Source organism: Centrocercus urophasianus, unplaced genomic scaffold (genome assembly GCF_019232065.1).
Source record: "Centrocercus urophasianus isolate 14NV4802_14NV808 unplaced genomic scaffold, USGS_Curo_1.0 seq_287, whole genome shotgun sequence".
In the NCBI taxonomy this organism is placed as follows: domain Eukaryota; kingdom Metazoa; phylum Chordata; class Aves; order Galliformes; family Phasianidae; genus Centrocercus; species Centrocercus urophasianus.
This window is the reverse complement of record NW_024884852.1, coordinates 14702-42487: the sequence shown is the minus strand read 5'-3', so window position 1 is coordinate 42487 and position 27786 is coordinate 14702. Positions and strand designations below refer to the sequence as shown.

General features: G+C 57.0%; 2 protein-coding genes across 3 annotated transcripts in view; one reads left to right on the top strand and one right to left on the bottom strand.

The window, feature by feature from the left end:
- The window catches only part of PGS1 (phosphatidylglycerophosphate synthase 1), a 16986-nt gene extending 15059 nt beyond the window's left edge, over positions 1–1927 (top strand). For both annotated transcript variants that reach the window (XM_042827521.1, XM_042827522.1), the window contains exon 10: positions 355–1927. The gene's annotated coding sequence lies outside the window, so the exon portion shown is untranslated. The remainder of the gene's footprint in view (positions 1–354) is intronic.
- On the bottom strand, positions 206–27786 carry DNAH17 (dynein axonemal heavy chain 17). The gene is made up of 80 exons (XM_042827520.1): positions 27445–27786; positions 26674–26867; positions 26249–26441; positions 26084–26183; positions 25918–26003; positions 25702–25827; positions 25434–25589; positions 25278–25364; positions 25038–25205; positions 24750–24866; positions 24367–24623; positions 24086–24281; positions 23834–23980; positions 23570–23678; positions 23305–23408; positions 23078–23218; positions 22804–22947; positions 22478–22660; positions 22167–22409; positions 21923–22092; positions 21632–21854; positions 21446–21562; positions 21273–21359; positions 20973–21125; positions 20617–20865; positions 20424–20546; positions 19977–20324; positions 19809–19900; positions 19504–19630; positions 19171–19323; positions 18562–18687; positions 18370–18477; positions 18139–18270; positions 17706–17866; positions 17479–17635; positions 17058–17162; positions 16793–16950; positions 16314–16452; positions 15654–15881; positions 15439–15576; positions 15209–15341; positions 14772–14899; positions 14513–14661; positions 14090–14372; positions 13837–14010; positions 13039–13246; positions 12797–12962; positions 12566–12668; positions 12267–12414; positions 12075–12166; positions 11743–11904; positions 11456–11620; positions 11170–11361; positions 10827–11093; positions 10263–10424; positions 9938–10171; positions 9574–9738; positions 9389–9484; positions 9097–9314; positions 8782–8989; positions 8404–8519; positions 8049–8241; positions 7724–7959; positions 7524–7646; positions 6952–7156; positions 6664–6828; positions 6452–6592; positions 6161–6331; positions 5861–5983; positions 5500–5693; positions 5275–5423; positions 5020–5147; positions 4661–4888; positions 4225–4416; positions 3961–4140; positions 3418–3600; positions 2350–2532; positions 1992–2135; positions 1304–1529; positions 206–536 (listed from the first exon to the last, which is right to left on the bottom strand). Exons 1-80 carry the CDS (start codon positions 27784–27786, stop codon positions 289–291), a joined length of 13368 nt encoding a protein of 4455 aa, XP_042683454.1. The 3' UTR covers positions 206–288.

The window sequence follows — 27786 nt, the reverse complement described above, 5'->3', positions numbered from 1 at the left end:
GAGTGATCAAACACATACCTGTGAAAAGGAGGAGAGCTCTGAGAAGGAAGGGAGTCTGGGTGGTTGCATGCTGTTCTGTTAGGCTCGCTTCAGCAGCCTGGCTTGAACCAATGCTCTATAAGAAACCACCCACTGAAAGCCAGTATCCATCCTGAGAAACTCTGTGCATTGCAAGAGTACTGTCCACACAACAGCAGTTCCTGCACTGTCTTTATTAATGCTTGGGCTAAGTTACACGAGGGGTTTGGGGCAAGTGAAAGCCTTTGCTGCTTTCCAGGCCATGGGAGTTTAGACCTGCAGAAGCAGAGCGACAGCAGCAAGGATCCACTTGGCAGCTTTTTCTTTTGTCTTCAGGTTGAAGGTCCAGACGTAGGTGGGACCTCGCATCCGTGTCTTATAGACAGGGCATTCGTAGACGTTCTTGGTGTCCATGCGGTCCACAGGGACGGCTCTGATGAAGATGACTGGCATCGTGGGGCTCAGCTCCTTCAGCCGAGCGTCTGCGATGGCCCCGGAAGGGATGTCCCATCGAGCTCCTGCACGGTGACACAGCTGTCATGGTACCAGCAGCCCCATGCATTTGCACTTCAAAATGGCTGCTTTTTAACTACTAACGGGTGGGCAGGGGTTGTCGTAGCAGCAGGGTTGCAGAGGGTCAAGTCTGAAGGTTGGGGGGCCGTGGTTGGGGGGTCGCTGGGGCTGACGTGTTGGCGTCCCACTGCGACTCATGAATGCGTTCTGCCCTGCTGTGTGTGGGATGTCTGAACCAACTGTGCCCCTGCTCGGCCCTTCAGTGCAGGTTGGCAGGGCAGTTGCCTAGGGGAAGGTGGAACTTGGCTGTGGTGGGAGCTACGGTAGCTGTCTGACTTGCTCTGTGCCCTTGTTTAAGCTGACTCTTGGCTCTCTGCTGTTACTGCCATCTCATCCCCTCTCGTTCTTTTTAGCAGTAATTATTTATGTTCTGAGTTTCCTGGTTTGTCTTACCCGCACGTTAGACAGTAGTGAAATGTATTTATTTGTTAGAACCGTGCAGCTTAAAGCCGCTGAGTCCTCAGGTTCTCAGTAGGCAGCCTGCCTTTAGTTTCTGGTTGGTGAAACTCTGCATGAAAACCGGGCTGCTGCTGCCCTCAGCTGGTGTGTGTCTGACACTGGCATGGGATAAAGGCTCCGCTGCTTGGAGCTTTGTAAAAGCTGCCTCCAAATTTAGTAAGTTAGTGAGCATTCACACCTGCTGTGTTTGCAAGAGTTATTAGCTCTGATTTCTCTGTGCCTGAAACATCTCCTACAGGATGTAATCTTTTACCTTCCATGAATAATCCATGCACATAGGAGCCTTCTCTGGGTGGAGCTGTCATATCCTCCTTGTTTTTCTTGGTCACTTCCACTGAAAGGCACATCTTGTCCAGTGGCCATTCGTTTTTTCTAGCCATGGACTGCATGATAGCAGTGAGGAAAGACTGGGGATTGAAGAACCCTGCCAGCCACACCGTCACAGGCAGCGCAAAGTCCGTTGTCCAGACTTCAAGTTCCTGGAAAACACAACAGCAAAGTGCTGTAGAGCAAAGCCTGGCCTTTGGACAGTGGAGCACAGCTCTGATGTCACAGAGCTGAGCTTCAGGTGCTGGGCAGCTGGGGTGGTGTGGTCAGAGATGAATAGATACCAGATTGCACTGCAGCTATTCAACTCCAACTGTTAATTTGGATTGTAGTAACTCCTGCTGTTGTTTCTTTTTTAAATACATGGTTTTATTAAACATATATATTTTTTTCTGAGGTGTATAATGTTACATTAGTCATGTTATTTCAGAACAGTGTCACATACTAATGGTGATCTCGTCTCAACCTTGGGCTCTCATTGGGATAACAGTGCAGGTGCTTTAAACTGCTTAAACTAACACTGAAAAATAAAACAGTTCACTACCAGTGAGTCCTGATCTCCTGTGGTATCTACTTCCTCCACCAGCTTTAGTCTTCAAAAGAAATCTGCTCACCCTAATACGAAGGAGCAGGTCTGCATACCAAGCTCCTAAGCTGAAAAGAGAAGGGTAGGCATAACGCGTCCAGGATTCAGGCACGCTGTCGTAGAAGAGAGCAGTGGCCAGCTCCTCCATGTCTGATGTAATCGTTAGTTCTCCCTTTAAAAAAGACAAGAATTGGGGCAGTTGGAGCTGGAAGGAGCAAGGCTGATGGCAGTGTTTACTTCCAAGCCCTGTACAAAGCACGGGCTGGTGTAAAAACAAAGGCAGGCAGCAAAGTGCTTTGTACAAGATGGGCTCTGAAACGAGCAGCAGCTATTTGCAGATCACAGGAAAGGGCTGGGCAGGGAAAGGTGCTTTCAGCAGTGCCTACCTTCAGCCCCAGGTCTAATTCTTTCAAAGAGCGCCTGATTTCGTGGGTCAGGATGTTCATTCTTTCACACTCCTGGAAGGCAACCACCACGTACGGTGTCTTATCCTCTGCTTTGGCCATGATCTCTGCCATGTTGAATGGCTCTGGCAGCTTCTCCATGATCTCATCTAGGACTGACTTCACCTGGAAAAAGTAGAACATAAACCTGCTGTTATTCAAGGAAAAATGCAGTGAGTTCACAGTTAAAAGGCAGTAAGGTTTTTTTTTTTTCTTTCTCTGCCTTTGTGCTCTCCTGTGCTTCCTCCTTTGTTACTCCTGCTCCTCTCTTTGACTGCTCCTGGATCTTAAAAAGCTGCAGCTCGTTGTTAATAGCCAGGAAGCTAAGGAGACTGAAATTCAAGTATAAATGCAAAGGAGCCAGGAGGAAAGCTTTCATTTTTTAAATTAAAATTTAAAAAAGTCTGTGTTTTTAGTAGTTGTTCTCATGTGTGGAAATTAGGAGGCGTGCTTTATCTACTGAGCACAGCGTGTGACCTGTGTTATGCCACTGCACCTCTCTGCCCAGCTCTGAGCGCTGCTGCCTTTGCTAACTTCACTGTTTCACACTGAGCAAAGGCAGACGGGTTGGGCAGCATTTCTACCCTTTGGGTTTCTTGGGGTGAGTGGAGGATTGCAGCTGATGGTGCTCAGTGCTGGGTGAGCAGGGCCTGCCTGCTCTGGGACTGAGGTGGGAGGGAAAGGGGCCCCCGGGACACCACGGCCACTGCTGTGTGTGCTGTGTGTGCTGTGGCTCTGGGCTCTGCTTCCTCAGCAGCTGTAGAGGTTGAAGCTCCTGCTGGTGTTCACTTACAGTGCCAGTAGCAAGTGGGGTGAGGAGCCTGGGCATGGGGCCCCAGTGCAAACGCGCTCCAACAGAACCTTCTTGGCAGGGCTGTGTGCCCTCTGTGGAGCCTGCTGCTGTGCCAGCATCCCCTCTGCAGCTCCCGCTGTGATGCTGAGCTGTGTTCCCTGCTCAGCTCTGTCCCCCCTGCCAGCCACCCGCATCAAAGCAGCAACATCTTCACTTACCTTTTCCTCGCGGGAGGCACCTGAGCCACCTCCAGCATCAGATTCCTTGGGCTGCATTTCTAAAACGGTCCGAAAAAGCCTCTCGGAGGTGACGGTCAGGAAGCCGATCTCGGCGTTGGGATGGAGGCCGTAAAGGTAGGGGCTCTCTGGTGGCAGATTGTCATCGATGTACGCATGGTAGCCCTGGGCACGGGTTGAGCAGATATGTATGCATCAGTGCAAATTTCCTTTCCACCTCGAAAAAAGGCATCATCACTTCCTGCTGTTGGTGCTTCACAGCTGCCTGCCGGTACTTAGGATGATTTTCCATTTGTCTTACCTCAAATCTGTTCCTTACCACCCCAGCCACAGGAGCTGTTTTTCCAGTGATGCTGCATGTTTCCACCGGATGGAAAAAGCAGAGCTTTTTCTTTTTTTCCTACACTCCAGCTTTGGGTTGTGTGAGGGAACTCTGACCAGCGTGTGCTAATCCAGAGCGGTGGTTTTCCACAGCAAACTGTAATGCTAAGTATGGCCTCCTGCGCTGAGAATGCTCTTCCCTACCTTATAATCCATGCTGGGTGGGATCAGGAACCCCGGGGCCAGCTGCAGCTCCCCATCCAGCATCTCCACACTGATGTATTCGCTCAGGTAGGTGCGGCACAGCCGCCGGTCCCAGTCGTCTGTGATGTGCCCTCCGTACATGATCTCACCAAAGAGGTAGCGGAGGTCATCCCACGGCACCTACCCAGAGGCACTGCCATCAGCTGGCTGCCGGCCTCCCAGGGCTGCTCTGCTGCGTGTTAGGGCTGCTGCGTAGCCCTTTACCTTGGGGTTGGCCTCCAGGTAATTGTACAGGACATTAATGGAGATGGTCAGGTCCCCGTTGTTGAAGGGGTAGGAGCGGTTCCAGCCCTGAGCACCAAACTTGCGCCGCTCCGCCACCACCGCGTGGAAGTAGCAGAGTGCAAACAGGATGCACTTGAACTCGATCTCTTTGCTGCACATCTCCAGCGTGTCCTGCAGGGGAACGGCAGCGAGAGTGGGCCGAGAGTGAAGAACCCACGTGGGTGACAGCAGAGGAGAACTGAGGAGTGTACATTTACAATAATGAAGCAAACCCGCATACAATTCCATCTCTAAGCGGTTAACCATTGCCCCCATTTTTTCATTACAACACTTCGGATCTATACGAGCTCCTATGACTCCCTGTACGTGAGATTGCTCACTGGGAGGGAGCAGTGCAGGGAAGCAGCACGGCTACCTGGGAGAAGAGATCGAGGGCTTTGTGCAGGTTGGCGTGCATGCCGGTGGGCGGCTCGTTGGTGATCTTAATGGCATTTTCCAGCAGCCCCTGTGGGATGATGTGTGCCTCGGGGCTGGGTGCTGGCTCTGCGCTCATGAACACACGGTAGTCGGGGTGGCTGCCTGTGCTGTGCCGCTCCACGCGCTTCTCCAGCGCGCCCAGCCAGCGGGCCACCAGGTGGATGTTCTGCAACACAAACCCCACGTGTGCTGTGTGCTCTGAAATTCGGTTTCCCCCCGGATGTCTGCAGAAGGCAGCTGCACCTCGGGCTGGGGATGCCAGAGGTGTCACCGATGTGTGGTGATGGCTGTGCCCACCTGCAGGATGACCCAGTGCCCCTGTTCTGCCGCCACCTCCAGCGCCTGCTCCGCCACCACCTCCTGGCCCTGCCCCAGCGAGACGTTGTGGATCCTCCCGTTGTCGATGGTGAAGTTCAGCTTCTTGCCTGGAAGGGGAGGAATTGGCTCTTTGTTAGTGCTGGTGGGAGCATAGAGCAGCTCCTGCTACACAGTGCTTCAAAGAGCACTGACCCCATTGCCTGGGAGATGCAGTGCAGCTGGGACCCAGCTTACCCAGGGCTTCCACGTCCTTCAGAGGGTCAACTCCAGGCGAGAGAATGAAAAACATGGGTGTGGAGGGGCTGGTCTCCTCATATGACTTGGAGAATTCCACACTCCTGCCTTCCACATACTTGCTGCCCATCTTCTCTTCCACAAAATTCCTGCAGGAAAGCAGCACCCACCCGTGAGCTGGGGACACGTGCTGGCTGCAGGTGGCTGTTGGTGCAATGTGGGCACCTGACAGCGTAGGTCATCCTGTCGGGCCGCATGCAGCGCAGCATGCACAGCTTCTGCAGTGCTGTTTTGTTCTTCCACTCTTTGGGAAACACCTCCTTCTCAGGCACCTCGGACTCAATAAACTTTTTCCATCGCTTGGCAGAGCCCTCGATGTCACTGTCCAGGTTCTTGAACTCATCCATCTCTGAGAGGACCTGCACACACAACTCCTTGCTGGGCACTGCCTCCCATCTTGGGGGGGATTCACAAAGAGCTGTGTGCTGCAGTGCTGCTGGTTCTGTGTTCCCTCCCCAAGCGCTGCAGCTCATCCTCAACCCACCGCTGTGCTGCACTTCAGACCATGCCCTGAGCTGGAACCAACCTTGATGCCACCCCAGCCCTGGGACTGCAGGAAGTCCACGGGGGATGTGACACCGGCCTTGAAAGGGAAGCGCAAGAGGAAATCCAGCTCTGCTGGGCTCACTTCTTTCTTGATGGCCAGCACCTGGTGAGCCAAGAGCACGGGCTGGTGGCTGCTGCACAGGAGCCCCTTCACTCAGAGCCCCAGCAAGAAGCTCTGATGGAGGGCAGGGGAGCAAGGGAGTAAAAGATAATGTGTCTAAAATAGCAAATTCACATCCGGTACCAAACATCAGAAACCCAACACATTCGCTCACGTTACCTGGAAGGCAACCTGGGCCAGGAAAATGAGTTTGTCCTTCTCAAAGAGCCCGCGGGCGGTGTACATGAAGACTGAGTAGGTGATCTCATCTGTCAGGTTGATCACCCGCTGCCCCACGTCCTCAGCCTGAGCTGTTCGTTGGATGGCTTTCTCGAAGACCACATTGAATGCCTAATGGAGAGCCAGGTTGGGCTCAGTGCTGTGCTTCTGAGAGCTTCGTTAGAGGAGTTAATGATGAAATACCCAACTCCTGCTCCACAGAAAGCAACTGCCGCCTCGCGTTACGCTCACCTTTAGGGAGAACTGGTAGATGGGGTTGATTTTGTTGAGGTCGCTCAGGATGAAGTACAGCAGGGACGCTCGTTCTGCTGCTGGCCGGTAGTTCTCCCTGGCCACGTTTATTTCCACCTCTGTGACTTTGGCTTCCTTCACCTTGAGGCACAGGAGTGCAGTGTTACAGCCGTGCCCTGCAGCATCGCCCTGTGCCCGTGCTGCCCAGGTACCTTCTCCTCGATGTCCATGGCCGTGCGCTTTGTCGTCTCCAGGTTCTCCACCAGCGCTGTGTCCCCCAGGAAGTTCCCCGAGGCGGCGGAGAGCCGGGCGAGCAGGGAGTCCTCCAGCTCCTTCAGGTGGATCTTGAACTCATTCTGGCTTTTTGTGAGATTCGCCTGCACACAGCACCCAGGAGAGGTGTGAGCCATGGCTGTGGTGCCGCTGCTGCCATCACTGGGGGCTCAGCAGCCTCAGTACATGCAGCCCCTGCAGTGCCAGCAGCTCATGTGGGCTCCCACCTTCAGTGCCTCCAGGTCGGGACGCTCTTTGGCCACCACAGCGGCCAGCAGTTGGTCCTCCAAGCCTTCCCGTGTCACCAAGAAGTTGATCAGCGTGCACTGTGCCTGCATCTCAGGCTTGTAGTGCGGGTTGAAGTACTTGGTGTGCAGGATCAGGCGGAACTGCGGGTGGTACTCCACTTCTTTGTCTCCTATCTTAATGTATCTGTTAGGGTAATTAAGTTAATTTCTGTGCGATTGGCAGTAACTCATGCCAGAGAGAACCTGATGGGGACAGGGAGGTGAATGGGAGGGGTCAGGGGCTCAGCACAAGCCCCACGACTGAGCACACACCTGTGTGTGCTAGGAGCAAACCCCCCCTCCCCATTTATCTGGATTTATCCTGCAGGTGTGCACAAGAACATGTTTATCAAATGACCAGAAACATCCCACCACCTATAAGTCCCCCCCAACTGGAAATGCATAGGGAAAGCGAGAAGTATAGGATGTGGCCAAAGCTCTTGTGTGGAGCTGCTGCCGTGCAAAGGGACACAAATAGGCATCACAGAGCAGCAACTGGTCTGCAAGCCTACCTGCCCTTCTTGATGGTGTTCCTACCCAGCAGGTGGTCCAGCACCGGCTCCACCGTCTCACCAATGTCCTCAATCAGCAGCGTGTGTCCTTCAGAAACTGCCTGCTCAATGGCGTCCAGGTAGCTGTGAGGGGGCAGGAGCTGGGCTTATGTGGAGCTCAGGCAAACACGTCCCAGCCACCCCATGCCTCCCCATCCCACCTCCTCTGGCCCAGCCGGATGGCCTTCAGCCGCTCCCCATATTTATTCCTGATCCACTTGATGCCCTGCAGCTGGGCGTCCACCACCAGTGGCCACCGCTGCGTGTTGCAGAGGATCGTAGCGTTCTCGGTGGAGGTGCGGTCGCTGGGCAGCCCCTGGTTGCTCCACGTGGCCACGTCGGCGGCGTCGGTGAGGAGGCTGAGGGGGTCCAGCCCCGGCGTGGTGGGAATGGGCACCTGAAAGAGACGGGACATTGGAGCCCCAGCCTGGAGCAGCGTGAGCCCCTCGGTGCTGGGGCAGAGCCGGGGAACTCAGAGCCGCCCACCTTCAGCCCCTGCAGGTAGGGCACCCAGCACTTCTCCATCAGCTCAGCCCGGTACTTCTTGGTGAAGTAGCCGACGTAGGACACGAAGGCAGAGATGAGCAGCACATCCCCGCACAGCGTCTTCTCTTGCTCCCTGAACATCTCCACCGACTCGGCCCAGCGCACGTTTTCGGATGCCAGCCCCCCGATCAGCCTGCAGACATTGAGCATAGCATGGGGGCAAGGCTGGTGTCACCCCTGATCTGCTGCGGTGGGCAGGGGCTGCACAGCTCCACCCCCTGCAGCTCCTGGCCCCGCTCACGAGTGGGGATTTTTAGCACAGGGGGAGGCGGTGCAGAGCCCATCTGCACGGTACCTGTTGGCTAATGTGATTACTCTGTTGGTCGCATCAGCCTCCTGCTGACATTTGATTTTTTCAGCCGTCGCTTTCTCAAACTGCGCAGTCAGAGTTGCCAAATTGGCATTCAGGTCCTTCAAAAGACAACGCGCTCGCTGTTGGCCCCCACTCGCACAGAACACCACGCAGTGAGCAGAACGCCAGGAGAGAACTCAGCGGGAGCGAGGAGCTCAGCGCTCTCTGAGAAGACACAGCTGCAGCCGGGCTGGGGCTGCACAAGCGATAACCATCTCTCATTCACCACTGGCTTCTCGTCAGCCCATAGCCATGGGGACAGCGGCCAAGGCACACAGCCGCACTCCTGCAGCCGCCCGGCCCGGGGCAGCGCGCACTCACCGCAATTTTCTTCTTAATGCGGCTCAGTTTGTCTTGCGCCTCCGCCAGCTCCGCGTTGGCTTCCTCCAGCGCCAGCCTCTTGGGCTCCACCTCGCAGTACACATTGTAGAAGCGGACGATGTTCAGGCACCAGGAGCACAGCCCAGCCGCGGCTGTCGACTTCGACATGATGAACTCTGGGTCGAAGGTGGGGTCCGATTGGTAGCGCCTGCAGGGGGGGGGGGCATAGCCCTGCACCTCCTGCTCGTGGGCACACAGCCCGCCCTGGGTCCCACGGGTGGCACCGTGCCGCGGGGGCAGCAGCCACGTGCTCACTGGAACTCCTTGAGGCACGCCTCGGGGATGTGTTCCTTGTCAAACTTCTTCAAGGCATCGAGGAAAGTGTCCACTTTCCCCATCATGATCTTGGCCGCCTTCCAGCTCCTGTCCTTGGGGATCTTGCCGTGCGGAGCCGTCAGGATCATCACGGCTGCCGTGACGTTCACCACCGCTTGCGGAGGGGACCCGAAGGACTTCAGCTCTGTCAGGTTATTCTGGGAAGGGAGCACGGGACGCTGAGCACTGCCAGGCACGGGGCACCCGGTCACAGCGCTGTGCTCTCTCGTACCTTGTTGAGCGTGTTGAGGGCTTCCTGTGCGGCGACGAGTGCGGGCTCAGCCTTGGCCAGGTCGGTCTCGCAGGCTCGCTGCTTCTCAGCCACGTTCTGTGGAGGAGGAAGAGGCAAGGCGTGCCGAGTGGTGCCGGGTACGGAGCACTCGGTGCCACCAGCGGGTGCTGCCCAGGGCCACCTACCGTGTTGATGGCCTGGACTTTCAGCTCCTCCTCATCAGCGATGGCTTTCTCCTTGCTGACCTTCTCCGTTTCAACGCCCACCACATGGATCAGTTTATCTGCATCCTCATTCTTCTGCTTCAGCTCTGCCTCCTGGACTGCCAGCGTGGCTTTCAGGTCATCCACCTGAGCAGGGGGGGGAAGGGAGAGGTTGGGCACCATCAAACCCTGATGGGACCAGCGAGATCTTCGGCTGGGGGCTGCATTGCCACCTGTGCCCCAGCAGCCCACGTGCCCCACTGCCCAAACCGAGAGCTCTGTGTGGGGCCAAGCCCTGCTCTCGTGCCCACCATCCCTCCTCAGGATGGAGCCGGACCATGCCCACCTGTGAGGCCGTGCTCTGCAGCTTTGTCAGGCCATTCTCCAGCCTCTCAGTTTTGGCAGTAAGCTCGCTCCTCTTCTTAGAAAGCAGATTTTGGTAGAGCTTTATCTGCTCCAGGAAGGTCTTTGGTGTGGTGTAGTTATAGCGTCGCTCCACAGCCAGGTAGGTCTGGGACATCTCCTTCACACTCATGTGGACATAGGACATGAACTGGCTGATGGAGACCTTGACCTCGGGCTGCAGCAGAGCAGCACAGTCAGCTCTGTAACACCGTGCATGAATGTGAGGGGTGAAGCCAAGTGCTAGCTGCACGCCCGGCAATGCTCACCTCAATGTCCCCCGTCTCCTCCAGGAACCTGCTGCTGACAGACACCAGGGCATCCTCTGGCCACTCGTGGAACCAGTCGATGGCCGTGCAGTTGACTATGGCAGGGAACCTCCTCGCCCGCACGCGCAGAGTGGAGCCCACGGGGGAGAAGCACAGGATCACCTGGAACAGGCAGTGCTGGTGAGAAGGGTGGCTGCTGGTCCCCACTGCTGCATGTGGAGACTTCTCCTCCCTCCCGTTGAAGTCCTGACCCTGTGCCCGTGGATGGTTGGCAGTGGTGTGCCCTGCTCTGCTTGGTGGGGACAAGCCAGCCCCAGCTCCCTTTGACCACAGCCAGGTGGCTGCACGCACACAGCCTTCCGCTCAAGAGGGAAACCTGTGGGTGTCAGCAGCTGCACCTCTGGGCCTCAGGGCATGAGGCGCTGGGGATCCTTTGAACACACCTTTTGCTCACACTCATTACAGCATAACAAAACCACAACAGTCTGCGTCGTGTTTGCAAACAGACTTTGGATTAAAGATGTCAGGAGCCTTCACAAACACCACTCCCGGGCGCACACCTACCTTCAGCTGACGCCTGACTTTCTCTATAAATAATTTCCAGCAGTTTTCCCTTGAGTCTGGCAACCCAGCGAACTTCACTTGTGGCCTCATGGCACTGATAATGTCTTCCAATTCATCATCCTGGAAAAGCCCCGGCACCTCCCCAGATGCCAGAAAGTCATTGATCAGGACCAAGAACGATTCCTCTGCCACTTGGGAGTCCGTCATCAGGAACACTGTAGGAACATTCTTTATGGCTGCCTTGATGTACTGCGAGGCGAGGTCCAGCTGGGGAAGCAAGGATTGTCAAGGCATGGCTGAGCTGCCCCGGGGTTGGGGGGAATGCGGGGAGACCCACTCTCACCTTCAGGTCTGGGATGCCGTATCCCTTCCTCAGTGTTATCTGAAACACCTCTAGAGAGCTGATGTGAGCAGCAAGCCGGGAAAGGCTCTGCTTCCCGCTGCCCCCCACCCCCACCAGCAGCGCGTTGCCTCGGGGGGACTCCAGGATCCGATTGATTCTGCAAACGTGAGACACCGCGTCCTCAAAGAGCACCTAAGGAAAACGTGAGAGAGGGATTACTGTCCTGAATCACAGTGCCAAAAGCAGTGAATGCCCCAAATCATGCAGTCCTGCAGCGTGAGCTCACCAGGTTCATCACCGCATTGACCTCATTGTAGCTGTCCAAGGCCTCTCCCAGCAGCTTGTTGAGCGATGGCCAGCTCGACACTGGCATGTACTTGGGCTCCCTGATGCCCTGGGCAAAGTGGCAGTAGATGTTGGGCTTGGCAAACACTGTCTCTTCGCTGAGGTCCTGGAAGAGGAGTGGCAGCGGTGGGCACGTGGAAGGGACCCTGCCCTGGTGCAGGGCTCCTGGCACGGCTGCATCATCGCAACCCCCCAGCTGTCATGCCCTCCTTTTCCAGCACAGCTTACAGCAAAGAATTTCTTGCAGGTGTCAGTTAGCATTTTCCCAAAGCTTTTCTGATCCTTGTCATCAACGAGCTTGTCCCCGTAGACCCGCTCAGCTTCGTGCATCCAGAGCCTCACCAGGTCCACGGGGTTCCGCAGGCACTCAGGGGTGGAGAACAGCAGTCCCTGCAAACGCAGGGACCCTCAGCCCATGGGGTTTGTTTGCTGCTGCTCAAAACTGAGTTAAAGAGCAGCTTTGGGAAAAGGTCACGGCACTGGGGGAGGGACACGGGGTGCTGCAAGCATGCACAACAAAGGAAGGAAAGGAATTTAACAGGAACAACCAGCCCAGTTACCTGGAATATGTTGGAGAGGTCTCGGAGATTGAAGAGGTAGTGGAACTTGATGGCAGTGGGCAGGAAGATGGCAGTGACCCGCTGGTGCAGGGCTGTGGGCAGGGTGTGCAGTGAGCAGGCTGCTGAGCCTCGCCTGGCGCTGCCCTCCCTGTGCTCAGCGCTGCCTTCCCCACACCCAGCACCAGAGCTCACCCAGCGCGGCTGCCACCAGCTGCTCCTGCAGCTTCTGCACAGCCAGCGGCACCTTCTGCAGGGCCAGGTGCTGAGCCAGGATGGCGCTGTAGATGGTCAGCAGTGCATCCTGGCCGGGGAAGCTCACGGCGAAGACGCAGAAGTGTCGCTGCAGCAAGGAGCAGTGGCTCAGGGGGAGCAGCACCCTGCGGGGCTGATGGAGCCAGCCAGCACCAAGGAGCTCCCTGGCCCCGTCTGTGCTCTGAGCCCAGGCTGGGACACAGCCCCCACCTCAGGAGAGCACTGTGAGCCCTGCGTACCTGCAGCCTGGAGTCAATGGTGAAGGACCCCGCGGTCGGGTTCATGCAGGACACGTACTGACAGTTGTGGATGTCCTTCAGGGTCAGTTTGTTCCTGTCGTACCTGCACAGAACAGTGATATTTCCTTCGGGTGGGTTCTCCCCACTGCCACAGCACTGCCCTGTGCCCAGGGGCAGCCCCGGCCCTCAGCTGAGCATCACTGAATGGCATCCGTGCCAGCAGCCGCCTACCAGTGCCCATGGTCCATATGCTGCCGGATGAGTGTGTGCGGAGCCACGGTGCCATACTTGTCCACCTCGGGCATGTTCAAGTCATCAATGAAGTAAATGAGCCTCTTAGTGCCTGGTGGGCCATAGTTCCTCCCTGACTTCTTCTCCAGGGGCTTCTCCAGGATGGCTGCAAAGGGCGGAGAGCATGGGCCATGGGAAAGCACAACTGAGCCCACAGAGGGGCAGCTGTGGACGGCCCTTACCCTGCAGCATGGCTGAGGTGGTGTAGAAGTTAAAGGGCACGGACTGCACCAGGTACTCCTCTGTGCTGAGTGCTTCGAGCTTGTCCCACATCAGCACAGTTTTCCCCGTCCCCGCATTCCCCACCAGCATCACCGGCCACTGCTTCTCCATCAGCAGGTCCATGAAGTAGCGGATGCGGACGGTCTCGGTGGTGTGCACCATGGAGGCCTGGGGAAGGCAACAGTTGTGCCCCAGTGCAGTGTGCCTGCAGCTGCTGGGCTCTTCTCTGGGCACTACTAACTACTGCTCTGAGCAAAGGCAATGCCTCACTGCACCGATCTGGGCCCTCTCTACAGCAAAACAGCTCAGCACCTGGCTATCCTAAGGGCTTTCTGACCAACAAGAGGAGCCATCAGATACATCAAAACAACACATCATTCCTGAGACTTGTGTGCCATATCTTGTCTGGCCAACACATGGTGCAATCCAACCCCGGTGCTTCCCCTTTTCCATCACATCCTTGACGCAACCACCTTCCCTCATTGCAGCATTTCAAAAGATGTATGCAAATCATGTTTTTCATGAGAATCCAAAGCCAGGCATTGCACTGAAACTAAAAGAAGAGTTACAGCATGCAGCTCTCACTGAAGTATATATACAAGGAATAAAGCAAAACTGCAGAGAGCTGCAGGTTCACCTGATGCCATCCCATACAGCCCAGTGCCTGTATTGCTGTGCATGTGTGCACACAGTGTGTAGGGGAAACACTGCTGGCTAATAAACAAGGCATGGCTATACAGACAGCTTGTGGGAAATACCTGCAAGGGAACTTCAGGGTCAAGATTGAATGCTGGCACTTTATCAGTCCAGGGCATGAATTTCTTTGTTTCCGGATCTATGTAATAGTCAAAAATTGTCCCCTGAGCAGGAAATTTGACAGTTTTGAACTCGTTCACCCACCACTTGCTGAATTCTGCACGGTAATCCATGAGCTGGAGGGAACCAAAAGAGAAAAAACTCAGAACGTGGCCAACGTGGTGATTTGGTGCTCCCACAGCATCACAGCCCAACCTGGTCCTGGAACATGGCCCCACCGAAGGCCCAGATGCAGGCAAAGATGAAGTAGAGCTCGTAGAGCTCACGGGGAGAGTCTGGCGGCGCGTTCTGTGGCGTCAGGAGGCACTCCAGCAGGTACAGGATCATCTGTATCAACGTGATCTCAGGGATAGGGGTGATCCTCTTGAAGCCAAACTTGAGCTTCTCCAGACACACGGGCACGTACTTATCAAACAGAATCATCAGATTGGCCTTCTCGGACTGCACGGCTCTCTTCTCAATCCAGCTGGTCACCACACTGTGGAGGGATGGGTGAGCAAGGCTGCAGGGATCATGGCCCCCCCATCCCATCCCATCCCATCCCATCCCATCCCATCCCATCCCATCCCATCCCATCCCATCCCATCCCATCCCATCCCATCCCATCCCCGTGCTCACGGGCTCCAGCCCAGGTCTGCAGGGTTGATGTAGAGGATCCCTGCCCGGGACACAGTGGCCGGCGTGGCGGTGCGCAGGTGGCTGATCTCAAAGAGCAGCCGCATGGTGGGGTTGAGGGGGATGCGCTCATTGCTGGCCAAGGTGAGGACCTGGAGGAAGTGGCCTGTCACAGGGGCAGCTCCGATTTTGGGGAGTGGGCACAAAGAGGTTTATCATCCTCAGTTCATAAGCCTAGCTCCTTGGGCACGATGGCACCAACCTTATTGTCATCCATGACCGTGTTCAGGGACTCGATCCACATGGGGTCAATATCACCATCGAGGATGATCCACTTGGGCCCCTTATGTGTGATGTTAGCCAGGTCACGCATTGTTGAAGAAAACAGACCTGTCCATACAGAGACATGTGGGCTTTTCCTGCCCAGCTCTTCCTACTCAGAGCAGGTTTGCTGGGGCACACGCTGGGTCAGTGCTTCCCCTGCACACATCTAGGCTCCCTCCTCTCCCCATCCCCCCAGTAAAAAGCCCCAGGGCTTCCCATCGCTACCACCGCACCACAGACAAGATGCTCACAAGGATGCATCTCATGAGGGCACTTCCCTATGTGTCAGCCCCTCGCTGAGGGGTTGGCTGAGCCTGCTCCCACTCAGTGTAAGCGCCTTCCATAGAGCGGAGCCTGCCAGCTTTGGCCTCTCACCATCCTTCCACTCTCGCGTAGACGGATGGATAATTCCAAAGAGCTCATCGCAGGTCACAGCCTTTGGGTCGAGGTCCACAGAGACCGGCTTGCGCTTCATGTTGCGGTACGTCTTGTTGAGCGACCTCAGCACCTATGGGATGGGACTGCTGCAGTGGTGGTGGCAACTCCTGTGGGGCCCTACAGCCTTCTCCCAGCTCCCAGCCCCCCTGGCTGTGTTCAGCTGCTACCTGGGACTTGCCGCAGCCGGCGTTGCCGATGACGAAGACAGAATGCCGCACCTGCAGCAGCTCCTCCAACTGCACCACCTTCAGCACAAAGCTGTCCTCCGCCTGCAGCTTCAGCTCCAGCACCGACTGCTTGATGACCTGGGAGAGAGCAGGCGCTGATCCCCCTCCACCCCATCAGCCTCCCCCTGGCCCTCGCCCCCAGCACGCTGAGTCACCTTCTCAAAGTTCAAATCCCTCTTCCTGGGGACATCCAGAGCAGGGAACAGGTCCCCAATCAGCCCCATGAACACAGGCAGGTCGTCTGTCACAATCTTTGGGATGTTGAAGTCTCGTAAGGCTCTCATGAGGACCTGGTCCTCGGCACGGTTTGGGTCGCCCCTCTTCAAGGAGCCTGCTACCACCAGCACAGACTTGATTGCCCGCAGACCCCAGTCATAGTGATCCTGCCAAGTGGGCAACAAATATCATTTTGATGAGAGAGCTGCTTGAAACAAAACCACAGAGGGGATATCCTCTCCACCCCACACTCGGCTGTCTGCACAGCGCCCCGCAGACTGTCCCGGGGCCCAGGAATGGATGGCAGTCTGCCTTGCTTCCTGGGAAGCACATTTCTGTTGGCTTGTAAATCACTTCTGCTGAGATGTGGAACATCTGCACGCTCACATCTTAGCCAGCTGTATTCTATTCTATTTTGGAACTTCTTGATTTCTTCCAGAAGGCAGAAATACGCCGTGCGAGTGTTGAAGAGGGATTTGTTCAGCCACAGAGCTGGACTTCGCAAGCCAGCACATTGTCAACTGAGGGATCTCAAGCTGTCAGGCCTGAAATTCAGGTTAACTCTTTCTCTTAGAGAACCATGGATATTGTCCTGTTACCTGTTTAGAGAGCAGCTCCTTGCAGAGTGTGTACAAAGTAATGAACTTCCTTGCTAGGAGCTTGGCATCAATAAAGCCTTCTGCAACCAGCATGATTTCACAGATGAGCTCGAAGTCTGGAACCACCATGGCACAGGGTCTGCGGAAGCAAAGCAGGTTAGCAGGGTGCATACACAGCCACAAGCCATCAAGATTTGCACCCTGTTTTTCCATTCAGATCATGCACTGCTGCTGTTAGAATGACAAACAAGTGGCAACCTCATGCAGCCCCCTGCCAGCCCTCAATACACAGCCAGGTGCTCTGAGCATCCGCCTGCAGCTGAGCAGCCCCACAGCTCTGAGCTGAGTGCTCCAGGAGCGTGGGGGTCTCTTACAGCAGGACCACCAGCATGCACAAGTGTCCTCGTGTACGTGAGCAAAGGCTTCAGTTCATGTCACAGCTGTGTCAGGTTAATGGTGACCCATCTGCCTGCCTGTACCTGAACAGAGCCTTTAAGTTTTCGGGCAGTTCTGTCCGTCCTGCATAGCCAGGGTTCATGGTGATGAACAGCCCAACCGATGGCACCAGCGAAATCGTCTCTCCGAGAAAATTGAATGTTTTCTTTTTGGCACGAATTGCATCCTGAACACATTTCACCTGGGCAGGGAGCAGAGGTGTCAGCGCTGCGGTGCTCGTGGGGCTGCTCTCAGCCACGTGAGAACCCAGGCACCATTCACCTCCAAGTGACAAGGAAAGGCACCCACCTGCACTGCAATCACCGACAGCACCTCCACCGCGATGCGATTGAACTCGTCAAAGCAGCCCCAGGCTCCGGTCTGAGCGAGGCCCTTGTAGATATTGCCACAGGACTGGAGAGCAAAGCAAAGGGAAGAGGCATCAGAGGCACCAAGCGAACCAAGCATCGGTTACAGAGCATGCTGTCAGGAGCTGCTCCTGTTTGGAGCTGGGAGCTGCTCCCTTGCGGAGCACTGTGCATCAATTCATTGATTGTGCATTCATTGTGCATCAATGCGGCAGCCCCCAGCTCCCAGCAGCTGCTGCCTGGCCCCACAGCTCTCGTGAGTTTGGGAGTGCAGAGCAAGGTCCCAGCCTCTTTTCAGGGCACGGCTGTGGGAACTGCAGCACAGGCAGCGGTGCACCTGAGGGCTCTCCCCCCTCCCCTACCTTATAGTCCATCTGCTCAGAGCAGTTGAAGACGTAGACCATCATGCCCACCGCCCGGCCCAGGTCCTTGGTGGTTTCTGTTTTCCCGGTGCCCGCAGGTCCGGCAGGGGCTCCTCCCATGAAGAGATGCAGGGACTGCGTCAGGGTGATGTAGCACCTGGGGGCGATGGTGGGGGCTGAGCACAGCAACACGGAGCCGAACTGGGACACGGGGAGCTGAGCCCTACCGGTCAGTCAGCGGGGTGATGACGAGCCGTGGTGTGTTGCCCAGGTACTCGTAGGAGTACTGCAGCTGTGCATCACAGATGTTGGCGTAGCAGTGCTTCTGGCCCTCGTCCCAGCGGTGCCGCAGCTGTGACTGCCATGCGAACTCCTGCGCGCTCTCCACCTGCGGAGCAGCCATCACCACCCGCTCCCCCCCACACCGTTGGGGTGTTCCTTGGGGGGGGGGGGGTGGGGAGACGTTCCTTGGGCTGCTCCAACCCAGAACCTTGTCCCCCCAAAGGGATTCTGTCCCCCTGCAGTGCTCCGGGTACCTTTGCTTCCCCTCTGACCTCCTCGCACACTTTAGCTACTTTGCAAACTTTAGAAAGGGTAATAATGGGAGTAAAGCTCAGAGGTGCTGAGAAAGCAGTGAAAATATCATCTGGCGACTTCTACCTTTGTGAGGATCATTTTGGCCACGACGTCTCTGGCATGTACGTCAATGGTGCAGATTGTCATGATCTTCATTCTGTCTCCCGCAGACAAGTTTCCAATGAGCAGTGAGATCAGTGCATTTAGCTGAGTGATCTGAGGGAGAAGTGAGAAAGAGAGAAATTACATCATGCTTTCCTGCCCGTCTGCCTGACAGCAGCAGGGACTGCAGGACAGGGTCAGCGGGAGACAAACCTGCTTCTTGTTATAGTCCTTAATTGCATTTTCATAGCCCTCCTCCAGCCTTGCAAAGGCAATACCGACTTCTGTGGTCCACCAGATCTGGGTGCAAGTCAGAGCAACCTGCAATCAATTAAGCAGACAGAACATCCATCAGTGGGTCAGGCGCCGGCCTCTCAGCCCAGCCCAGCCCTGTGGCAGCCCTACCTGTGCAGGGTAGTCAAACACCCACTGCTCCCGTGGCTTGTCCTCATAGCTGGCCACAGCCTCAGGGATCAGGTGCTGCAATGTGGAGCGCATGCTGTCCAGCACGCGGTTCAGCCACACCTCCACCTGTGTGAGTGGAACTGTGAGCATTTCCCAGCCCTGTTTGCTTCTGGCCACACGCAGGCACAGAACTGCCCTCCTGCTGCAGGCTCACAGCAGCCCACATGGCCAGAACCATCCCTTGGCTCTGCATGGGGACCAGAGCCACTGCGCTGTGCCCTGAGGAGGGGACATCAGGGCAGGGAGCACCAATTAATGCATGCCTGATGCACGCAGCTGCTCGCCTTGTACACCGTGCTGGTGCACACTCAGGGCTGAGCACCGCTCTCCCCGCTTGATAAAAAGCTGCATGAAAGCCCCCAGTATACGGCCCCCCCCTGACAATACGAACTGCAGGTTATGGGGGTGAGCAGACAGACCGTGCTGCAGAGGGGCTGCACAGCTCAGTGCTTTTACATTCTCCATTGCTGCAGCTCTGTTCCAGGTTTCCTCTCAGCCCGGACCCCACAGCCCCCGCCCCACATGCAGCAGCTCCCAGCCCCTGCTGACCTGCCCTGACAGATCGCACTCTGCATCCAGCGGCACAAACTCCTCCTCTTTGCTGAACATCCCCACGGCCACCTTCAGTGGCTTTTTGTCTGGGCTCATCTTGAACTTCAGCTTAGCGAGACTGTCAAACAGCTTCGAGAGGTGACGGGACACCTGTGGGCAGCAGGGGAAGGAGCCCCATTGAGGTCAGAGGGCGTTTTGCAGCTCAGGGTGCTGCATGCCTGTGCCCCAGTGGGTCAGAGATGCTCTTCAGTTTGGAGATTTAAGACACCTGCAATATGTCAGGATGTGAGAGGGATGGGATGTGCCTCCTGGCTTGCGCTCAGCCCATACCTCAGCTGGCTCGTTCCCGTTAGACAGAATGTCAAGCAGATCCGCAGAGGAAATGAAGTAGAATCTGGGGAAGGCCAGTCGCTTTGTCTCCAGGTATTCAGCCAAAGCCTTCTCACAGACCGCCAGTCTGGAAGCAAGAAGGAAAAAAAAATAGCTAAAAAGGTGTACTCATTTTTAGCATTTGCAGAGTAATGATGTTAAGTGAGATGACGCTTTGGCTGCTGGGGAAAGCAAACTTCTCCTTTGGCCTTAGAACAGACTGTGAGGTTTCTCCACAACGCTTCATCAGGATGACCCAAACCCACCTCTCCTGCAGTGCCTCCAGTTTGCCAAAGAGACCGGGTTTGTTGGTAGCTTCGATGACGTTGGGGGTTTTTACTGCGTCGGCCATCAGTTCCTGCAAGACAAAAAGGACTGGGCTGTACCTGAAGCAGCAGTGAGCTCTGGGGCGCAGGAAGGGTAGGGCTTCTCACTCTGAAGTCCTTATCGATGGAATCAAACTTCCTGGAGTCCTCTGGCAGCTGGCTGCGGATGTCTTCAGAGCCGATGAAGATGCTCTCCAGGTGACTCCACGTCCTCTGCACCTCAAACAAGATGCTGATCACGGAGTCGGCGGTCGACAGCTTCTGCTGCCAGCCCGACACTTCCTGGAGGAAGAAGGCGAGGTACTTGGAGGCCATCAGGTTCTGCAGCTGCACTTGGTTGTCCTCCAGCGTCTCGATGAGCACTTCGTCCGACTTGAGGAGCATGATGCCCGTCCTGGAGTGCGGCTCGTGCTCGAACTGCATTGTGGCCCAGGTACTGTCCAGAGCGCTCAGCACCTTCAGTGTGAGAAATGGGCACGAGTTGCAGGGGCCGCATGCTGCTGTGGGGGCTCTCCGTAAAGCAGGTGCAAACCGAGCAGGGATCAATTACCGTACCTTCTCCATCCCCGACTCCTTCACAGCTTTGTCCACGATGCCACGAACCTCATCCTCGAAATTGTGCAGGTTCAGCTGCAGCAGATCCGCCAGGGTTGTGTCTTTGGACATGGTGAAGTTCACCTGTGGCAGAACTGACATTGTTGGGCACGGCCCCCCGGTGCAGCCTCCCCTCTGTTGGCCCGGAGCACACCTTGGTTGCCTGCATGAGCTCATGCCAGTGCCGATCCCTGATGGCCGGGTTCTGCAGCTCATTCACAGCACGCAGGGATGTCATCATGTTCTTCACATTGTTGTCCAGCCCTGTGAATGCATCCCAGCTTCTCATCTCCTTATCCAAGCTTCGAATGTCTTTAGCAAATTTCTTGCAGTCGATATCCATCTGCTCCACGTTGATATCCTTCCATCTGGTGGTTTTCCAATCATCGATGCTCGTGTTGACCTGCAGTCGGGAGGACACTTTCAGAGGACACGTGCACCCAGCCCAGTGCACAGAGCAGAACGGCGGCGCCCTCTGCGCTGCACTGCCTTGCAGACTGCAGCACATACCAGCACAATCATGTCCCAGAGCCGCTTCAGCAGTCGCACATCCCTGTGGCACGCTTTGAGCTGCTTGTACTCCGGGACGGCCACTTCAAACAGCCCCGCTGACTTGGACAGTGCGGCCATGTCGCTCTCCATGGCAGCAATGCTCCTCTGTTGCTGGAGGAGACAAGGAAAAGGGCTCAGTCAGTGACCACGTGCCCATCCCTGGGGATGCGTCTCCTGCCCTGGGGACAGCGCTGTGCGGTGGCTCTCCTGTCTGGAACTGCCCAGCAGTGCAGCATGGCCAGGCATCGCCCTCCCTACCTTGCTGAGGGATCTGTAGGGCTCCGGGTCAGTGTAGGAGAAAGGGGCTTTTTCGCGGAACTTCTCCCTGAAGGCTTGCTGCTGGGCCTGCAGGACACAGAGGGGTTGGTGTCTGGGGGGCACGAGGGTCATCTGGAGCCACCAGTTTGTCCCCGCTCCCCCCAGCGCTGCACCTCAAACTGCTGGCATTTCCTGCGGATGATGTTGACCTCATTCGTTTGCAGAGGTGCCACGTTCTGCTTCACGTGGAAGGAGAGCTTCTTGGTGTTGTCCCACTGCTCAGGCAGCTCCTGCATCATACACCACATTACAGCCCGTCCCACGCGCCCGTGCCTCACCCCGCACCCTGAACCACTCACCTGGAGCTGCTGGTGCACCTCCTCGGGCATCTCCTCCCCAAACATACTGAGCAGTGCAATGGTTTCCTTCAGGGGCCCAAACATGCCATCGGTGGTTGCCTGTCGGTCCTTCACCCTCAGCAGGTGCCCCATCACCTCCACCAGCCCATCATAATCTCCCTCTTGCACCGGCTTGCTCAAGCCAGCAGTGGTTTTCTTGATGAAGGCGTCCAGCTCCTGCAGGCTGGGTGCAGATGGGGTCTCAGAGGGGCTCGGGGTGCTGTGCCCCCCGGCAGTGCCATCCCCTATTACCTGCTGGTGACGTGGTCGGTGAGGTGCTGCCGCAGTGCCTGGCCCCGGCTGCGTGCAGCGCTCAGCAGCATCTGCTTGAAGGGGCGGCAGTCGCTCTGCAGCCACCCCCCAAACACCACAGTGCTGGCAAAGCCTGACACCTCCTGGCACAGCTCCTCGCACGCATTGATCTGCGGGATGGAGTCAGTCACAGCCCGCAGCTGACAGTTCCCAGGCACTGTGTGTCCCCACATCCTCCCCGTACCTCCTCCTGGAAGAGCTGCAGCGATGGAAGTCCCTCATGTGAGGGACCCTCGGGTTGTTCAGGGCTGGGGGAGCTCTGGAAGGTGAGGAAGTGCTGCAGAAACTCTTCGGGGCCTTCAAGCCACAGCTCTGCATACTGCTCGAAGCTGGCGCAGTGCTCCATGCCCTCGGCCATAGCATCAGCTGCCAGCGACATCACCTCCTCCCGCATCCTGCTGAGCTCCACCTCCTCCTCCAGCTCAGACTGTGGGGATGGCACAGCTCCAGGCACCGCCTGCGGCTGCAGGGGTGCACTCGCCCCTGGGAACCCACCTTGTAGCTCAGCTTCCCCTCCAGCAGCCGGGGTATGCACGCTGCACAGCCGTAGATGTCAGCCAGCAGGTCCTCCAGCAGCTTCAGGAAGCTGTTGTCATCCGTCACATCCAACGAGGGCCGGAACCCCACCGCGCCATCACACAGCTCCATGCACACCTCGAACAGCGGGGCCACGTGTGCCTGGAAGAGAGCGGCACCTGAGTGTTCCTATGGACCCCACGGCGGGGATGGAACAGCCGCAGCACTGAACAGAACACCCAGGGGGAGGAACAGCGCGTGGGGGTGAACGTGGGCACGGAGTGGCAGAGCAAACCTGGACGTACATTGGGGGCCATGTTGGTGAGCAGCAGCTTCAAGGATTTGTGAACGAGTACGAAGAGCCCATCCAACACCACTGTGTCAATGTATTTTACATAGTCCAGCCAGATCTGCGATGACGTATCAGCCTTGAACAGCTCTGCATTCTCCTGCAAGTCAAAGGAAACCAACCCAACGTTTGTCAATCGGCGCACAGCAGGCGCCCCGGCTCCCAGCACTTTGCAGATAGGTGCCCTGTGCTCAGCTGGTTCTGCTGGAAGCACCCCGGGCTGTGCACACCTGCACCATGGCCTCAATCCTGCTGCTCGCCTCCCGGATGGCTGCATAGCGCCGAGCCACATTGCTCGCCCGCCCATCCAGGTCCAGCAGTGCTGCCTCCTTGTTGTCCTTCCTCTCGAACACGGGAGTGGCTGAGCACTCCTGCATAGCACAGGGTGCCAAAAGGTAAATCCTGCAGCGTGCACAATGGGGACAGCATGGCTACAGCAAGCAGCCAGAGCACCTACCTCCATGAGCTGGCTGATATTTTCCACGTTTAGCTTTGATTTCTGCACTCTGGTGTTTAAGTCATACAAGATCTCTCTCATCTCCTGAATGTATTCCATCACACCTAGGAGGGAGGAAAATGCAGATGACACGGCTCAGGCAGATCTGGGTGGAGGTGAGTGGGGAGGGGGTGTGCAGGAAGGGGATGGCATTTTGGGCACGGAGATGGGGGACGGTCCCCCCAGGACCCACAGCTCCCATCTGCAGGGCCTGCGTCACTCATACCATCATGGTTCCAGCACAGGGTCTGCTCTGCAGTGACCAGACGGCCGTCGATGGCCTCCAGCTCCGCTGCCACCAGTGGGAGCTCCACGGGCAGCGCTGTCTGCTTCACCTGTAGGAGGGCCAGCCCTGTGGTCACCAGGTACTCCCTGTCTATAGGTACCTGTCTATAGGTACTCCCACCTCCCCACGAGCTCCCCAGAACCCGACTGGCACTCAGCAGGGCAGCACCTGGGACTCGGACCAGCACCAACACCAACCACTTGCCTTGTTGTACCAGCCTGTCATGAGGTCCAGGTTGTCCACAAACTTCTGTAAGGTCTCCTTCTGTGCAAAGAGTTTTTCAGCACCGACTGGGATGTCCTTCTGCTTCTGGAAGCCCAGGTACTTCACCTCCCGCAGGACAGCAGTGAGCTGCAAGAATACACCATGGGGGAGACAGTGCTTGTTAGGAAAATGCAAAATGTTTGGTGGTATGTAGGACCAGTCTGCATCCAAGTGCATCACTGCTGGCATCACCTTCCTGTTGAAGTTCACACTGATGAGGGAGGAGCTGGGGTCCCTGAGGATCAGGGGCTGCTCCAGGTGGAAGTGGCAGTCCTGATCAGCCCCGCTCGCCCATGCTGCATACACCTGCTCACAGTAGCCCTGCAGAAGCTCCATCATTTCTTCATATTTCCCAGACACCAGTGTGGCCTCAGGGCTGGTCATCACACTGTCAGAGGCACAGCAGACAGCTGCCATAGCTGGGACATATCCTGCCCCACAGCCCCATAGCGCTGGGGCTGAGTCTCACGTACGGGTGGTTGATGGCAAAGAGCTCCTGGTGCATCCCATGCAGCCTCTCCTGCAGCTCCAGCGCCCACTGCAGCTGCCCAGCCACCGGAGGCATGTTGATATGCACAGGCACAGCAGCACCAGCACGTGTCCACGTGTCAAACAGTCGCTTCACATCGTCCAGCTCAGCACTGAATGTGGCCAGCAGCCCCGAGCACTGCGGGGACACGTCGGCACGGAGCAGCGGGCGCTCCAGCAGAGAGGAGAACATATGCACCAGCTGAGGGGGGAGAACACGTGCACCAGCTGAGGGGGAGGAATGTGCTCCTCCTGTACCCACGGCACCACTGCGGGTGTGAGTGCCAGCAGCACCCAGTGCCCACCCCCACCTGTGGGCACCACGCACCTTCATGGCCGACCCCAGGCTATTGCAGTCATCAAAGCCCTGGCACAGGATGGTGGCCATCCGCCTGTCCAGGTCCTGAATCTTGCTCTGGAACTCCGTAAAATCCTGGTTCAATTGCTGCCAATGACAAGGCGGTGCTCAGAGCAGGCCCAGCACCAGTAGCCCCAGGAGGGTTCGCTCAGCCCCAGAGCCCGTGGTCATCCCCAGCGCCAGCACAAAGGCGATGAATTTTACATGCAGCCTTCCAGCAAGAGGTGATACAAACTTTCCATCCCAGCACCCACTCACCTCGTCCTCGGGATCCAAGGAATCGTATTTACAATCAGCGAATTCTTTGGTGAGCTCGGAGACCTCCTCATAGATCTGCAGCACCTGGTGCCCCAGGATGTTCCCCTTCACCCCGCCCAGCTCTGCTTTCTCCAGCTTCAGGAACTCCATGGCCGTCTCATACAGCTCCTGCCAAGCAAAAGCAGTGCTGCATTTTGCATCCATGTTCCCACCTCTGTGCCCACAGAGCTGCATTCTCACCTCAATGATCTTCAGCCGGTGCAGGAAGGCATCCAACCTCCTGAAGATGAGGGAGCGAGGGAACTCCCAGAGCTGTGGCTCCTTCTCCTGGGGAGGGATGAGGCTGTCAGCACAGTAGGGTGTGCGAAGGAGGACCCACACCATCCCCACACATGCCGTGAACAAGGAGGGCAGCAGGTCAGAGCAGCAGTGGTTGTAGGACTGGAAGAACTTCTCGATGGTGGAAATGCTCAACTTGATGTTCTCCAAGGTCTCGTCAAGCTCTCCTTGCAGCCCCTTCATCACTTCCTCGGGACTCAGGAAATTTCGGGTCTAGGACGGAAAAAAGCCACCGTGGGCAGGGGGAGCCCCTGGAGCACCTGGTGGTTCCCTGCAGCCCAGCACACCAGGCATGAGGCTCTGCTCCCTGAGCCACCCCCCATACCATCTCAATGAGGAGGTTGCAGATCTCCTGCAGGATGACGATGATGCGGGACGGGGTGCTGTAGTGCTCAGAGTGCACCCAGGTGAGGCAGACGGTGTACAGCACTCTGTCAATGTATGGTCGCAGCTGTGGGAGCAGAGCCCTGTCAGCACGGGGACACAGCAATGCTGTGCCAGGGGTGAGCACCGTGCTGCTGTTCCTCCACCTGGAACTCACCTGGAAATACTCTGCCTGCTCCATCTCTTCCAGTAGGATCTGCAGCGGCTGAAGGTAGAGGCTGATGTTGTTGGCTTCCTGCAAGCCTGGCACAGGTGAGAAACGGCGTGGGCACCTGGGATGCTTCGTGCAAATATTGGAGCTCACACATCACCCAGAGCCTCACCTGCACTGACGTCCCTGAACATGGCCTGCAGTGCCGGCCAGTAGCAGCTGTCGGCCTTCTCCAGGATCTCAGCCAGGGCCGTCACCCGCGGCGAGAGCAGCTGTGGGGGGCGCACAGATGAGCTCAGGTGGGGAAACAGCCTGGCCACCCCCGGCACAGCCATACCTGTTCGTTGATGCACTGCAGGTGGAGGCTCCTGGTGCGCCAGAACTCAAACTCTGCCCTGGGCAGAGGGTGCAGCCCTTCCAGCAGCGGCTGCGCCGAGTCCTTGTTCAGGATTTCCCTGATCTGGTGAGACCAGTCGATGACGATTGTCTCGATGCTGTGCAGCGTGGAATTGTCCACCGGCTCCTCCAGCCTGGAGGACAGCTGGGTTACAGCCCCAAACAGCTCCAGGAGCCCCACAGTCATCCCCAGCCCTGCCCTCCTGGGGCAGCCGCTCCCAGGGCCCTGGAGCACAGCCCCGCTGCCAGATGCTTGCCGTCCATCTGAACGGAGCGCAGGTCAGCGTGGGCAGCACAGGGCCAGGAAAGAGCCATCCCCATTCCCACCGCTGTGTGCAGCAGCTCCCAGTCCTCCCCAACACCCACCACTCCAGCACCGTGCGGGTCCCATCGCGGTCATCCAGGTGCTCAGGCATTGGCAGCAGTGGTTTCCCCTGGATCTTGCCACCCATCACAAACATGTCGTTCCTCAGCCTGCAGGCACGGCGTGCGATGTCCTCTGCCACCACACCGGGACAGCTTGCCAGGTGCTCCTCACTCAGCAGCAGGGAGCACACGACCTGCGGGACACGGCCTCCTGAGCCTTCTGCTCAGCGTGGGCACAGCCTTGGGTGGGCTCTGAGGGATTCCTCTAATCCCAGCTATGGGAGCAGCTCCTGCCCTGCACTGGGCTTTGGGTTCGTGCGGCTTGTGGCAATGAGTGCACAGAGTAGGGAGTCAGTGCACTAAGGGTGCTGTTGTTTGGGAAGAGGGATCCCACATAGAAATATGAAATGCCCTCTGACAATTCCCAGGTATAGGGAATTATAGTTTTTAAACAACATGGGGACCCAGGAGAGCCCCCCTTCTTGTGTCTGGCACCAGCTCTGTGTCCTGGTGGGGAACCCCAAAGTGAGCACTAGAATTTTCATGGAATCAGAATGGCCTGGGTTGAAAAGGATCTCACCAACCACCAGACCAGGCTGCCCAGAGCCACATCCAGCCTGGCCTCGAATACCTCCAGGAGGGGGGCATCCACAGCCCCCTTTGGCAACCTGTTCCAGTGCATCACCACCCTCTGTGTGATCCCATTAATGTCCCCCAGCTGCTTTCACATCCACCTCCGATTCCAGTGGCAGGGAGCCCAGGGCCACCCACCTCCTCCACCACGGTGATCAGCTGCTCTACCGGCGAGGGGCTGATGTCCCCCACCAGCAGGGCAGCCCTGCAGTTCTCCTGCGTGATGTTCTCCCTCTTCCTCTTCACGAAGTAGGTGCCCTTGGCTTTGAGGGTGGGGGGGAAGCAGGTGGTCGCCTGGAGCTGCCCGGCGGGGCTCAGCGCCAGCACCAGCTCCGACTCGTCCGGCTGCCTGAAGAACTCGTCCAGCATGGCCCTGGCCTCCTCACTGTCCTCGAACTTGTTCCACCTGTCCGGCCGGAGCTGCAGCAGCTGCATGGTGAATCTCTCAAGGAAGCTCCATCGCTCGTCCGGCGCTGACAT